General features: G+C 33.5%; 1 protein-coding gene across 1 annotated transcript in view; it reads right to left on the reverse strand.

Moving 5' to 3' along the window:
* Positions 1–16,162, reverse strand: part of LOC118198861 (dual serine/threonine and tyrosine protein kinase-like) — a 131,780-nt gene that overhangs the window by 38,369 nt on the left and 77,249 nt on the right. Inside the window, exons 2-3 of the mRNA XM_035370643.2 lie at positions 3,594–3,781; positions 275–403 (exon numbers count right to left, since the gene is read on the reverse strand). Coding sequence (XP_035226534.2) covers positions 275–403; positions 3,594–3,781 — 317 coding nt within the window. The remainder of the gene's footprint in view (positions 1–274; positions 404–3,593; positions 3,782–16,162) is intronic.

The following is a 16,162-nucleotide window of genomic DNA, read 5'->3' on the forward strand; positions in this document are numbered from 1 at the left end:
TTTACTTCGTACAAGGATATAAAAAGGAAGTCTGATATTATTAAACTAGTATTTTACATTGAAAAAAAAAATAGCTTTTTGGAACCAATTTCGTTTTGCAAAGTAGCTTAACATTTCTAAAAATGAATACCTACCAGATATTAAAACTGACAAAAGATGTAAACTGTTTACCAGTCGATTCGGAAAACGTGACTATGTTGCATAATCTTTATCACCTGAATTATATATTAAATAAATCCTTTTTTAATACTGAATTTAGAGGAACTTCACTTACTTTTAACTCTAGATCTGTCAAAGGAACGGCGGTCAACTGTTTTTCATTGAATTCTAACTGCTCTAATATTTCGTAACCGCTAGGGAGAACAAGCTTTGCCCTCGGTACTTTCCCATAACTGAATCTCACCTATGAAGAAAAACATAATTAAAATATGTATATTTATTTTAAGCAAAGATTTCTTACATTCATCTTAAGCTGTTCAGGACTGTATGAAGAAATTATTATTATAACTGGTATTCACCTCCAATACAGAAGATAATCTGTTGCCATCAGCATTATGAGCTCGAAAGGCATGTTAATCCCGAATGGGGTATTACTCTCGAAATGGAATTTAGCGTTGAATATGCTACCGTGAAAGACAGAAATTGGAGAATGTCGACTTTCACCGGAGAATATCAACATTCACGAAATACGTCGAATATTTCACTACATTCTTGTATATTCGGACCCTCACCTGTGTATGTCGACAATCACAGATATGCTCTGGTGAAAGTCGAATACAGAGGTCATAATACAGTGCCATAATAGTTTAAGTTGTTGCAATAAATAGGATTTGAATCACATAATTTAGTAAGTTTTTTATGACTTATTTTATTTTCTCATTTAGAACGTACTGTATAATTAAGTAAGTTTTTACTTCTGTTAATTTCCTTTCTCATTTTGAATGTAGAGTGTTTTAAGTTCTCATGTTTTTAAGTTCTTATTTCAAGTCTAAGTGCGTTTATACGCGACTGAATAACGGAGAAGAAAATATAATATTGTTATATGTTCAACATTCACCATTAGTACATGGTGAATGTCGACATTGACCGAAGTCAGAAATAAGAGTATTTGGAAAATATTTCGGACATACACCAAGAGACTATGTGAATGTTGACATTCACCGGTGAAAGTCGACATTCTCCAGATTTCAGTGTTTCACCGTAACAAATACATTTTATAATTTTTCAAATTGTTGCCACCTAATATTATTGCCCTGTATTACATTTAAAAAAATTAAATAATGAAGAATCTGCATGAATATATGAATATTTCTCGCAATGTGAAAAAACAACGGTACCTAGAGCCATCCAGTTTTGAATAACGTAGTCCTCCACCCGAATATGGGTACCTTGAAGCCCGAATTTCGAATCTTATTATCTATTTCATATTTTGCAAATTTTAAAAGAATTTTTGATTAAAAAACATCACGATTTCAAAGCGAGCTGTGGCATCACTAAGGAATAAAACATTTTTATTTCATCGCGTGAGGCTGTCTATCGGAAATGGTACAGATATACTGTTTAAAGAAAGTTTTGTAAATTCATTGTAGTAAGAAAACTAATGACGTATGATGAATTTAAAATATGAAAATTAAATAAAGAATAAAGAAATACGAATAATCGATACGATTAATTAAGAAAATACTGGAAAAAAAAATTGTACGCTAACACTTAATGCTGCTTCGGAAACTTTTAACATATAGAGCTATGCTACTTTAAAAATTTTTGTAATTTTTCTGTTTAATTATATACGGCATAAGTGCGAAGAAAATTATGCTTAATAATAAAGCTAAAAAGATAAAAAATAGTTTTGGTTTATTTAATTATGGCAAAGCACACTAGGGCTATCTGCCTAAGGTGAGGGATGTCTTCGTGGAAGACTTTCTAAGAGAAACTGACTCGTATACACGTTACACATGGGGAAAACCACGAAAACGCCCATGCAGCCAGCCCGTTCGCGGGATTCGAACCTCAAACCGAACTGCCAGTGTTAAGCGGCTTTACCCCTCGCCCGTTGGTGGGCCGATTAAAAAAAAAGGGGGTTCGAAGGATCGTAACAGCAGACTGGTAGACTGCGAGCTCAGCGAGAGCGTTAAAAACCTTAACAAACCCTCTTGGGTGATCGTTAAAATCGGATACCTTTCAGTTTTTCTTTAATGAGATTTAATATCACTTATCAATCCTTATACCGCTACCTATTAAATGCATAATGCTGTGAGACTTAAAATCTCCAGGATTATTTTCTTGTATACTATATTTCTAAGAGGCTTTCAGTAAAGACGAGGGAGTAATTTTTACGTATTATTAATCAACATTAAATCCCGAACACGGACACTAAATTAGCTCATCTGAAAAGTACTCTATTTCACAAGTTCTGTAGTTAAGATTTAGCTGCAGGCAGCATCAGGAAACCAGGAATTCATGTAAAATAAATTTCATTTAACGTACTTTGTTAAAGTATTCAAATGTATAAATAAAATCAAATGCTAAATAAAAAAAATTAAAACTTTTTCTAAATTGATTTATGTTGCCTGTAAATTAAACGTTATTTTAAACTGTAACTGTGAAGCAAATAACACCAAGAAAGATTTCTCAAATGTAGTTCCTTTGCGTGTAACTTTGTTAAGGTTGTTCTGCTTTAGCAACCCCCCTCAACTTATTTATATTAAAAAAATCTCTCTATATTCCTGTAAATAAAAACTAAATGATTTCCTCGATGATTCTTTTCTATAACAAATATACGTCATTCCGTGAAAAAAAGACTCCCGAAAATATTCTTTCTATGGCATATAACCCCTCCCCGAAAATAAATAATTCTGTTTTGGAAATATCCACTTCCTGTTCGGAGAAAATCTACAAAATTAAGAAAATTCCTTCTTTAAAAGCAAAATAATCAAGTGTTCTTTTGTATCTAAAAGTGTTGTAGTTTAAAAAGCTAATTTATGTACAAAACTCTGCTTAGATGTCATCTCACCAAGACCAGATTAAAATAATTCGAAACCTTAAACACAGTATTCGCCGGGGTTTGTCAAAACCCATTATTTGTATGAGAAAAAAATATAATTGCAAAATTAACAGATGGCTTTAAACCTCCTAGAATCTAGGATCCTGTTCGTCTAGCTTTTAAATCAAGAGCTTGATTATTTAAGTTTATTCAAGTCCTTTGATTTAAGTTTATTCAAGTCCTTTGATTTAAGTTTATTCAAGTCCTTTGATTTAAGTTTATTCAAGTCCTTTGATTTAAGTTTATTCAAGTCCTTTGATTTAAGTTTATTCAAGTCCTTTGATTTAAGTTTATTCAAGTCCTTTGATTTAAGTTTATTCAAGTCCTTTGATTTAAGTTTATTCAAGTCCTTTGATTTAAGTTTATTCAAGTTCTTTGATTTAAGTTTATTCAAGTTCTTTGATTTAAGTTTATTCAAGTTCTTTGATTTAAGTTTATTCAAGTTCTTTGATTTAAGTTTATTCAAGTTCTTTGATTTAAGTTTATTCAAGTTCTAATACTCCTCACAAAAATCCACTATAAAACTTTCGTAGTAAAATAAAATTATCACCATTCTCCAGTGATGATTGTTTTCCCCAAAAGGAACAATAGGCAGCACTGTCCGTTCCATCAAACCGTTGACGATAGTGGCACGTGCCCAACAACAACTTCCTAGTACTACGAATCCCACGGGCTGTTCGATAATGTTCCACACAGCTGTTTCGTCCTCTGGCTTGAGAGCAAACTTTTCCAGTTGTTCTGTGAAAATAGATAAAAAATATTTCAGTTAGGCACTGATGTATATTTTAATATTAAAACATTTTATGCACGAAAACATTACAATTTTTTTTTAATAAAGTACATTTTTTAAACTCAACTCCAAATAAAACAAAAATTTAACACGAAATTCTTAGAATTTTTGGTTCCCAGTTTCCAAATATTATAAAAGCTATATATTAAATATGGAATTAAATTATGCGACAGAATGTTTTAAATTGTGCGCTCAAGGTGGAAACATGACCAAACATTTTGTTACAAAGCAGATTAAATTATAAACATATTTGTGGCAACACAAACTTTCTGATGACTATTTCAGAAAGCAGCTATATTATGTAGTCCGCTGTAAAAATGTTGGAAGATCATTGCCTTTAAAATAAATAATTTATACCAATTCTTGCAACAGTCGCATATTTGAATATCTTATGGGTTTTAAGGTGTACGAGTCCACTTAACAATGAAAAACGTTAATTCTAACACTTTCTTTCACTTGATAAAATTTCAATTATTTTAAGCGTCTAACTTGTAGTTTCAGCCGCACAGACGGTTTAGTGATTGGAGAGCGGACCGCTATACCAAAGGGCCGAGTTCGAATGCTGGAGAAGGCATGGTTTATTTGTCCGTTCTCTCATAGGAAGCAAAGGTGTGTATTGAGAATACGGCAAAGCCCACTAGGGCTATCTGCCTAAGGGGAGGGATGCCTTCGTGGAGGACTTTCTAAGGGAAACTGGCTCGTATACACGTTACACATGGGGAAACCACGGAAACGCCCATGCAGCCAGCCTGTTCGCGGGATTCGAACCTCGGACCGAACTACCAGTGTTCAGTGACTTTACCGCTCGGCCGCTGGTGGCCCTAGGAAGCAAAGGTACCCCCTATTAGATGCGTCCATAATAAACTGACCACCGCATCTGGCCTTAGTAGTGGCCAACGCCTGAGGAAGGCGTTGGAAATAAACCACGAATCGTACGCTTTGGATATCAGATTACATCCATTAGCTAGCTATCCTAACAGCTATAGTTATCCAATTAGCATTCTTAAATTTCACTCTAACTATACAAATTAATAAAATAAAAATAATTTAAGGTATCCGACTACGTTCGATACCCTAATTTTGAAAAAGTGTACAAATAAATTTATTTTTGGTGTTAATTAGCAGAATGCTACCAAAAAGTGATAGAAACAGTTTATAAACATATTATTAAAATGTAATTTTTACTTTTTTCTCACATTTTAAATCAGAAATATATTCAAATTTCAGTATCACGAGATTAGTTCCAAAAAAATTATTTATCAATATTTTACTTTTATTTTTTCACTTATATTTATTAAAGCATAAGGAATAAAATGACCTAAAATCTAAGTCATAAAGCAAAATGTCTATTAAAAATACCCGTTTGAGTACATACACTGGCTATTTTTCGAGAAATTTTTCTCTCTTCATTTACAAAATTGTCTGCAAAAATCTTAAATATGTATATAAACCTAAACTTTTAGTCCATTTAATTCCCAATATTCTATAAAATATGTGTGGGAAGTATCATAAAATTGCTATAGTAATATTTTAAGTTACGGTGTTTTTCGTATTAGAAATGTTGACAAAACAAGTTTTTCAAAAAAACAAATTTAAAGTTTTATCTTTAGAAAATATATTAGAAATTGATATATTACATTGCTAAAAGTGCCCTGTTTTGTATATTGCACCTACTGTTAACTCTATCTTAAAAGATTTTTTTCTTTAAAGAAGCTCTTAATTTTTTTTTTCTTGTGATTTTTGCGGAATGTAAAGAATGCCGTTTTGAATCGACAATCCGAGTTTTATCAATACAGTTATATCCCTTGATAGTATATTGTTCATGTTTCATATTAAGTTTCCCAATATTTTTAAGTAATTAATTGATGTTGATACCTTTTGTTTTGACGACTTCGCAGCATATGTTCCATTAAATAAAAACAAGATATTCAACCTTGTTTTTCGGCTATATTTTTGGATTTATTCAAGTAGTAAACAGTATAATCTGGTTCTATTTCTTGGAAAAGCTCGGCTAATCTTCCATTTGTTATGAAAACTTCTGTTTTAAGCTCAATAATACAAACCTTACCAGTGTTATCATTCGCACTTTTCAATAACTTTTACGTCACTTCTTAGTAGAATCAAAGAGTAAAAAAAAAAAAAAAAATTGAACCATGTTTCTCAGAGATATCTTTCATCAATATCGTCCGACTTATTTATTAAATCATCCCCGTATGAACTCTCTACTCTGCGTAGTGCGCATTAAGAGGTAAAAGGTCGCTCTAATAACTTTACGCTAGATACACTGCAAAACTACCATCAGTCGGATATGCAGAACAGGTTACTTTGTTCTTTAAGCTGTTATTATATCATTTACGCTAAAGGATCGGGCACAACAGTAAAGAAGTGAGAATCTAAAAATTTTATATTACAATTTCATGCCGATAAAGGTTCACCATTCAGTTTTCAAAAAATTAAAAAATCTGAACTGGACACCACATGACTTCCTTGTACGGAATATTAAATTATACGCATTTTTTTTCTTTAATTTCATTTAAATTGATTGGATTGAATTAAATCTACTTCGTCGACAGCGCATAAAGCACAATAGAATAAATGCACTCTTTAAAATTCACTATATTTGTTTACTATAACGACACTCTGAATGCACAAAATTTATATCATTTGAAGAATTATCGTTGCCACATGTTCTATTCAAATACTATAATAAAGCTAGAACGGTGTATGAAAGAAATTAAGCAAACAAAACACATAAGAAACAGTTTTCACAGACGATTTAGTATTTCTCATTCAATTAATTCAGTTCTCACTTCGCGACAAGGCAAAAATACATAAAAACTCAAAATATCCGTAATAAAAACTACGAAGTAAATCTTAAACACTTATTTCCTCGAAAAAATTCCAGAAATGTTTAAGCATGATTTAATTCGCAATAATAAATGAAGGCGTTATTTTTGTTGTTGCGAAGCTTAGTCTCTCTAGATTGGCAACAAATCTACAATTCTGCTGTTTCAAATGTAAACAAATATGTCCGTCATGTTATTCAAAACTTAACCGCACTTAAACAGCTTTTAAATTGTTGATAATTGTACAAATTTTGCTTCCAGAATTACGAAAGGCATAAAAACCTTAACCGGAAGATAAAAACAACATAATTCAATCATTTTTAAAGCAAAAAATGTACAATTTACAAACATATAAGAGTAAAGAAATTGAGATCACTGTGCCGAGTAACAGAGTGGATATATATATATAAATATAGTATTTATATACGTTTGATGCGGCCGATTACAAGCAAAATACGAGGTGCACATCTACATGTTATAGCAGTCTTATATACAAAATTTCAATGTTCTGTGGCTACTCGTTTTCGAGTTATGTGAGATACGTACATTCGTAACAGACGCCACGAAAAATTCTCTTCAGAATTAATTTTAAAGCAGTTTTACCATTTTTTTTGGAGGAAACGAGTATTTTATTCTGTCCTTACGTACAGATATCACGCAAAAACATCGTTAAATTGCATTCGATAGTGGTCAAAATGGATATTTTCGTTGAAATATGCTGCCTGAAACTTTTCGCGATTACGATACTTCCTTTTTACTTCGTACAAGGAAGTAAAAATGATTAAAAATATACAAGATGAAAATGATATGATTAAACTGAAACCAGATTTTGATACGCAGACTTCTGTTCAATACTAAAAACAATTTTAAATTAAGTACATATACTATAGTTTAGGAGTTAGACCCTCCTTCTGAAAATTTCAAGTTATGGAACATAAAGGCCACTATTTAAAATAAATGCCAAATTGCAGGAAAAATCGTGCTGCGATACTATATCAAAAATAAACGCCGCTTAAAACCTTACGCGGTTATTTGAGTAGCTGGAAGCTAGACTGTTCATTTCACTGGATCACTTCTGCACAAGGCTTGATGCTAAACCCGCTTCCTCGGAAGTATTTAATAAAAAATATATGTAATGTATGAATTCTTCAATATGTAAAAAATTAGGCATAATATAATGATTAAATCTACAGGGAACGTTCCTATTATATGAAATAAATAGGTTTCATGAAACTAATTTGCAAAACGGAAAGCCAAGTAAAACTGTTCCGTCTTCAGCAATTCTCCCTTTTGATTTTACTTGTAATTATGCGAAGCATTTGCGTTGAAACGACCAGCAGTACAATGGACTTTAAAAACGCAAATAATAAAAGAACAACATAAAATACAACTTTACTGAACAAAATAAAATTATAAGAAATTCCCGGCAAAGTTTCTCATCATTCGAAAGTTCTCATATTTTAGTTTTTTAATCTTTTCATGAAACCATTTTCCCGGTAGCAAATGTGTTGAATTGTTAAACCCGATTTCAAATCTCAAAGAAAGATAAAAATCTCATCTTGTTTCTAGATCTAATAAAAGAAAATAAATAAGTATTCGCGTTCCACGATTCTAATAGGTTTCCATACCGAGCAATGAAAACAGAACAAAATTGTAATAATAAATATCTCCAATGAATTTCAAGTTGGGCTTTTTTCTCTACGATCGTTTGTCAAGTTACATGCACACTCAGCAACGGAGGTGGGTAGAGGAGGAATGCTTTTAGTTTCGATGATCCCCATGGAACTTCGTTTATTTTGGAGATTGAGTAAACAAGCCGTTTGGAGAATGTTGACCTTCCTGCTTTCTGACATCTTTCTCGATGCAGGTGGTGGAGGGATTTCAATCTTTAATTTTCAAACACAGTAACTTTCGCGTTTGATTCAGAGAACTTGGTCCTATAATTTATTCGAGAAATTGAATCACAGACGGTAGAGGTAAATGAAATTGCTGAAATGACTTCCGTTCTGAACGAAAACTCTTCGCCATATAAAGGCCTAGGTTTCATTAGAATTTTTTGTCCTCAAGATGAAAATTACGTTCTCGTCGAAACTTTTATAGATTCTGTACTGTAAAAAATCGAGAACAGATTTTTTTCCCCCTGACACATATTTAGTAATAAATGATTTGGCTTGTTGTCCTAAGTTAAAATACATTTTAATGATTATTAAGGAAACTCATACACTTTAAACCCCATAAGATCTTCGAATATGTAATTGTTGCAAGAATTGGGATAACTTATTTATTTTAAAAGCAATTACTTCCAACTTTTTACAGCTGACTACATTATATAGCTGCTTTCTAAAATAGTTATCAAAAAGTTTGTGCTGCCACAAATATTTTTATCATTTAATCCGCTTTGTGACAAAATATTTAGTCATGTTTCCACCTTGCGCGCACAGTTTAAAACATTGTTGCATAATTTAATTTCATGTTTAATATATAGCTTTTATAGCATTTGGAAACTACTGTGAACCTAAAATTATAAAAATTTCATGTTAAATTTTTATTTTATTTTAATTTGAGTTTATAAAATTTATTTTATTAAAAAATCTGGAATGTTTTCGTCCATAAAATTTTTCAGTATTAATATATTCATCAGATTTTTAGTTCAGTTAGAAAAATAGTACCTAGATAAAGAATTCCATCCAATTTCAAGTATGTACCATTAGCCATTTTTAAAACATCATGCGCGCAAGGTGGAAACATGGCGAAATATTTTGTCACAAAGCGGATTAAATTACAAAAATATTTTTGGCAACACAAACTTTCTGGTTACTAGTTTCCAAAGCAGCTATATTATGTAGTCAACTGTAAAAGGTTAGAAGTAATTGCTTTTAAAATAAATAAAATATCCCAATTCTTGCAACAGTCGCATATTCGAAGATCATAAGGGGTTTTAAAGGTGTATGAGCCCCCTTAATATGATTTTCCTCTGAAGTGGAATTTTTTAGTGGTATGCTTCTTTTGGTCTAAACAGAATGGGAGATATTTTCATAGTATTACTAAATGCAATAATTTGAACGGACGTTGAAACTTGGAATTTTGGTTGGTGTCATAAATGTCCCAATTCTAATTTTTAGAAATACATTACAGTGAAACGAGATTTCAAAAGATCTTTAATGATCGAGTGAAGATCAACAGAATCGGATATTTTGACGGTTAGGTAAGATTACCTTATTAGAAGACGGCAAAGCATACCACGGCTGTCGGTTTAAGGGAAGGAATGTCATGATGGAAGACATGAATCCTGTTTATGTTACAGATTAGAAAAACTATGAAAATCAACCATGCAGCTAGCCCATTCGCCTGGCATGGAACTCAGGTCGAACTTCTAGTGTTAGTCATTGGTGGTGTGTATTGACGGCGTATTCAGAATACGGCAAAGCACACGAGGGCTATCTGCGTAAGGGGAGGGATGCCTTCGTGGAGAACTTTCTAAGGGAAACTGGCTCGTATACACGTTACACATGGGGAAAACCACGAAAACGCCCATGCAGCCAGCCCGTTCGCGGGATTCGAACCTCGGACCGAACTACCAGTGTTCAGCGACTTTACCGCTCGGCCGCTGGTGGGCTCAAAGAATAGGGATATAAGGGGAAAAAACGCATACTGTTGCAACAGTTATATAAAGAAGGTAAGATATTTACTTAGTTTTTCTTTAGCTAAGAGCGTCAAGCTTCTGATGAATTGGTAATTAGTTTTGGTATTACATACCTATGCTCACAAATACGGATTTAAATAAAGATTACTTTTAAATAAAAGAAGCAATATAATAAAAAAATTATTAAACTTTTAACATAATGCAATTTTTTGGAAGTATTTATTCCGAAATACCTTTTCAAAAACATTTCAGCCAGTTGATTTCATTATTTGAAACACAGCCAAAAAGCCAATATTATTACAGATGACGTCTTTTTGATATTAACATACACATCTTATCGTATCTTTGCATATTTTAAAAGGGTAATGAAAACCCTGGACACTTATTGAATAAAAAAACGCATCCATTCAGACATCAATCAGCGCATTACGAAGCAGCGTAAGTGTTACGCTGTTTGTCAGTTGCATCTAATGCATAACATAACAGGTTATGCTATCATTTTTCACGATAAGTCCACTCAAAGGAAACTTTTATTTCGAGAATTTTTGACCTGTTTCGTTTTTGGTGGAATAATATGTCATCGGTATTATCTATCATCCACTGAAGAAGTGCTCCAGAAGTTTACTTCTGTTTGTGTACGTAGATGTAATATGTTGCCATACAACTGTACATCTACGTTTATTTTACAGGTTGCGAGATTCGTGTCAGATTATATTATACGTACTGTTATCAACTGTTTTTTTTTTTCACCCTGGGAATCTTGTAATGTAATTCGGCTTACGCAATACAAGAAGACGCACTACATCCGCAATACAAGAACTGCATTACCTTGTACATAATGCAAGGCAGTTTTGAACACTAAAGGAATTTATAACGTCAACTGCTACTAGTAAAATTTATACCGACTTATGTAATTTAGTGGTCGCCAAAATGTGCACTTCTCGTTTTGTAACCATATAAGGTATTTCTCCTACCTTCTTGACATGCCTTCCTGGTGTGGTGGTCTGCACGCTGGGCGCGTATTCTAGAGGTACGCGGTTCGATTCCCGGCGAAGGCGTTGCTCATTTTTCATCTCTTCCGCTTCCAAAATACCTAATGTCTCTACAGTGGCGCCCGAACTAAAAGGGTGTTGGATGATGGTTGGACCCAGGATTTGGCGATTGGGTCCTTTAAAAACCACAGTCGCCTTTTAAAAGGAGGAGTATATAAGGTATTTGTCCCACCTTCTTGGCATGCCTTCGTGGTGTGGTGGTCTGCACGCAGGGCGCGTATTCCAGAGGTCCGTGGTTCGATTCCTGGCGAAGAGGTTCATTTTTCATCTCTCCTTCCAAAATACCTAATGTCTCTACCACCATGGGACTTTCACGAATCTTTAAAAAAGAATTCGATTACAAAACTGAATCTTGGAGAGTTTTTTTTTTTTTTTCTCATATCTATAGAATTCTAACCTAAATTCTATAATTTCGAGGAGATATATCGTTTGAGTATAAACCGGTTTACCAATAGCTACAATAGAAACGGAATTAGCTTTCTATTATATAGAGAGAAACAAATGACGATACCCAAACGACACATCTTTAAACGTTAAAACTCAAAATTTTGAAAAAAAAAAATAAAAAAAAAAAAAAAGCCAACAGACGTGTTTATAACAAGACGAACGCAGCTGTTGCAATTCCAGTAGAGATAATTTAAAGAAGAAAACAATTCACTTCATGAAGGCTTTAACAGTTAAATTTTCTGGAAAGGAAATTAACGTTTTCAGTATTTATCTGTATAAACTCTTAAAATATTCCTCTTCCCTCAAAATTTGCCTTTGATTTAAAAACATTTCAGAAAAACATTAAAAAAAAAGAAGATTGACAAATTTTACCGTATAGTAATTTAATACTTCTAATTTATAGTTACGTTTGTTGTTGTTGTCTTGTCCATATTCCATGGAACAATGGTTGCCAGAGCCTACTCCGAAGAGTGTTTGGAATTCTATTTTCCGCCCCTAATTTTGAAGGAGAGCACCCCGGGAGGATTCGAGGGTCACCCTTCTCCCCTTTCACAATCCACACGATAGAACTTTCGGGTCGCCGCATATTCAGAGTGCCGCCATGCCGCTCCGACACTATACATTTACAAACATCCATGTCTTTTCCGGGATTCAAACCCGGGCCCGCCGCTTTGGCTTGAGAGAGAATGGTAACTGTGAATGTGGGGAGGAGGGTCATCCAGATCATTTTGTATTCTCCTGCCCATACACAGCATTTAACAGCCTCAAGCAACCAGGAGCCAGATTCTGGCCAAATTGGTTCCAGAATCTACAAAATAACAGAGTTGCCCAGCGGAAACTGAAAACAATAATTGCTTACTGTACTAGCAATTACTCTACACTGGAACATAGTTGTCATAAAAGTCTATATAAGCTAGTTCAATATGTCAGCAACAGAGTATGTGATATGTATGTACAATATGTAATTTTGTATTTATGCTGTGCCAGGTTTACATACATAAAGTTCGTACTGTATCTGAATGCTGTAATGTATCTGTACATGTTTATATCTTTTATTTATGGTACCTAATTTATACTAAGGATCACGCGTACCTCAATGGCATGCTTCTTGTAAACTTTAACTATCATGATAACGTATATGTATGGGTGTATATATCAATATGAGTGAGAATATGTATACTTTTATTTGTTTCGGAATATCTATGTATGTAAGTGTGTACTATACATCTGTATATGAGTTTGTATTTATATGTGTATACATATATTTGATTGTACTCTTCTTCAAGTGCCTTGTATGCATATGTATATCTGCTCAGCTAAATGTCGTCTGCTCAGCCGGTGCTGCACAGGGCTGCGGCCTGGTAGCTAGTGGTTGACTCCCGCCGAGTTGGTAACCAATTCTGCATGGATATATCTATACCTGGAGCGGAAGCCAACTCAGAGGTTTACCTACCCTAAACACTATACCGTCTGGGCGAGAGTTACGTTTGTATATCTAATGAAAGCGGACAAACGAAATTAAGAGGATAAAATATCTGCTTTCTGAAGGTATGGTTAATGTGGCAGATGGCCCTTAGCTGTAAGTTTCTACAAAAAAAAAAAAAAAAAAAAAAAAAAAAAAAAAAAAAAACTGAAATGTTTTAGATTTTAAATTACGTCCAAAGGGGCGTTTTTTTTTTTAACATTTTGTGTGTTACCTTTCTTTATTAAATATCATGTTCCTCGCACTTAAACCATAAGATCCAGTGCAACAGCAATATCACAAAATAGTTTTAAAACGAGCATATCTTTAGAATTTCCGATACAGAGACTCACGCGCTGGAGATAAAAATGTTTTTTTCTGCACAACGTTGCCATTGCTCGCTTTGAAATCCTTGAGTTTGTTAATCAAAAATTCGTCAAAGTTTTAAAAAATAGGAAATCGATCATAAAACAAATTTCAAATTTGGTCTTCCACATGCTCATATTCGTTGGAGGATTACGTTATTCAAAATTCGATGACTCTATATACCGTTGTTTTATCACAATACGAGAAATATACATACATTTACGCAGATTTTTCATTATTTAATTTCTTCAAATATAATGCAGGACTCTAACATTTTGTGGCAACAGTTTGAAAAGTGAACCAACATTTATGAGTCCGACGCAAAATGCCAAGACGAAACTAATAGTCCTTCGGGATTCAAATCCCTTTGGAGTAAAAAAAAAAAAAAAGAATCAAAGATACGTGATTTTTATAAATTGCTAAAACGATTTTCAAAATTATTTCCTTTCGAAACAGTCTAGTAGGCTAATCTCATTAATACCACTGTTTAAGAACAGTTAGTTTGCTTTTTTGTCAAGAATCTGGCTAATTATTTTTTATTTTTAAGTAACTTAATGACTACAGGTACAGATCATTATAAACACTGAATACATTTTATACATCAGGTGTTGTATCTTTTCGCAGAAAACAGTGAGAAACTGTCGACTAATCAAAAACTGAATTATTTCATGAAATGCCTGGTCAAAGGTTCCTTTTTTCCTTGTGTAAGAAATTTATACCAATTTGAAGTAATAACAGGCATTCCGCGACAAGAAACAAAATCCGGATCAAAGCTGTTTTATCCGATTTATATATCGGCAGACAGTCTCGGATTATATGTCCATACTTAATTACAAAAAAAGTTGATATTAATTAAGCTAGTTACTTAAAGCACGATTAATTATTCCAAACTGCTTTCCGGGAAAAACTCCAGAATGCGAAAATATGAAGATTGGATGAAATTAGCAAAGAAAATAGATGTTATCAAGATAAAATGGTTGATGTAAAATGGTTGATGTAAAATGATTAATTTACTTCTTCTCAATAACACCAAATCAAATTTAGACAATTTTGTATCAGACGTTAATTACTCGCATAAATTTTCGCTGAAGGCATAGTTTTTCAATCTGACAGGTGAAAACATGAAAAGAATAATGATTAACAGAAAAATGCCGTTGCGTCTTTGCTTTCTGTTTCAACTGCGAGGAACTGGATTCCAATTAGCATCTAATCCAGAAACACACGAAAGAGTACCACACTCTCCAACGTGTACGGCCATGTGCTTTTGATGAGGATATCAAGGTCGGCGTCTGTCCGTCCCGCATTTTGCTCTGTAAACAGTCCCCAGGTAACCCGGTTCAGCCTGGATTCCGTACGGAAATTTTTGACTTCGACAATAGTTGCTATCATTTTCGAGCAAGAGCTTTTCTGAAATTCTAATGAAGTTTGCTGACGTCACTTGTACGTCAGTGGTACGTCAAAAAGCCTTGTAGTATCGCGTAAGGTATAAATCAATCAAAACTTTTGCAATTAAGTAATTGGAAATTGTTTTTTGTTTTTTAGAAAGACTGTCCGGCAAATTGTCGCCGACACCTCCGGAAAAGGAAGACGAAGTAAATGTTTTATTTTATAATCATCTTTTACTAGGAAGTAGAACATTCGAAAAATATGAAAAATCTAATTTTATTACTTTTATGGGCGTCGTCATCTTTGAATGAGACGTACATTTTTTTTTTTTGTGATTACTTGAAGACAAATTATTTCGTGGAACTAAACTACGTGCCATCTCCATAGTAAAAATGCCTTAATTTAAAATCGTTTGTCAAAAATAAATTTTTAAAAAAGAAAAATTGTTCAACATGTAACAATGCATTTAAAAACTTAAGCAATAAAATCACGGTTCCAATTCTTCAAAAAGATGGAGGAATATGATTCACCCTCAAAATATAAAATGAATACAAATACAAGATCGAAATACAAAATCAGAGCAATAGGACGTCCTGTATTTATGGATGAACTTAATCAACAAAATACACCTACTCTCACACAGTTATCACGTAAATATACAAGACAATCCCTACTAAGCTTCAGCTGAAAGTTTTCCCTTTTTATTCCCTTTAGGCTTTTCTTAGTTTATCATATCAATGTACAGTTTTCTTAATAAAACGGCTTCAAAATATTTTGTTTTCCAACGGCTTGCTTAAACCGTCCATATACGTTGGCCACTACTAAGGCCGAAAGTGGTGGTCACTTTATATTATGGAGGCACCTTTAATTATGGGCCATTGTTGCCTCCTATGAGAGATTAGGTTAGGTTATTTAAATACGGCAAAGCCTCGAGGGCTATCTGCCTAAGGGGAGGGATGCCTTCGTGGAGGACTTTCTAAGGGAAACTGGCTCGTATACACGTTACACATTGGGAAAACCACGAAAACACTCATGCAGCCAGCCCGTTCGCGGAATTCGAACCTCGTACCGAACTACCAGTGTTCAGCGACTTTACCGCTCGGCCGCTGGTGGGCGCCTCCTATGAG

Source organism: Stegodyphus dumicola, chromosome 6, assembly GCF_044657685.1.
Source record: "Stegodyphus dumicola isolate Sdum_Otavi_A_Nest chromosome 6, ASM4465768v1".
NCBI lineage: Eukaryota > Metazoa > Arthropoda > Arachnida > Araneae > Eresidae > Stegodyphus > Stegodyphus dumicola.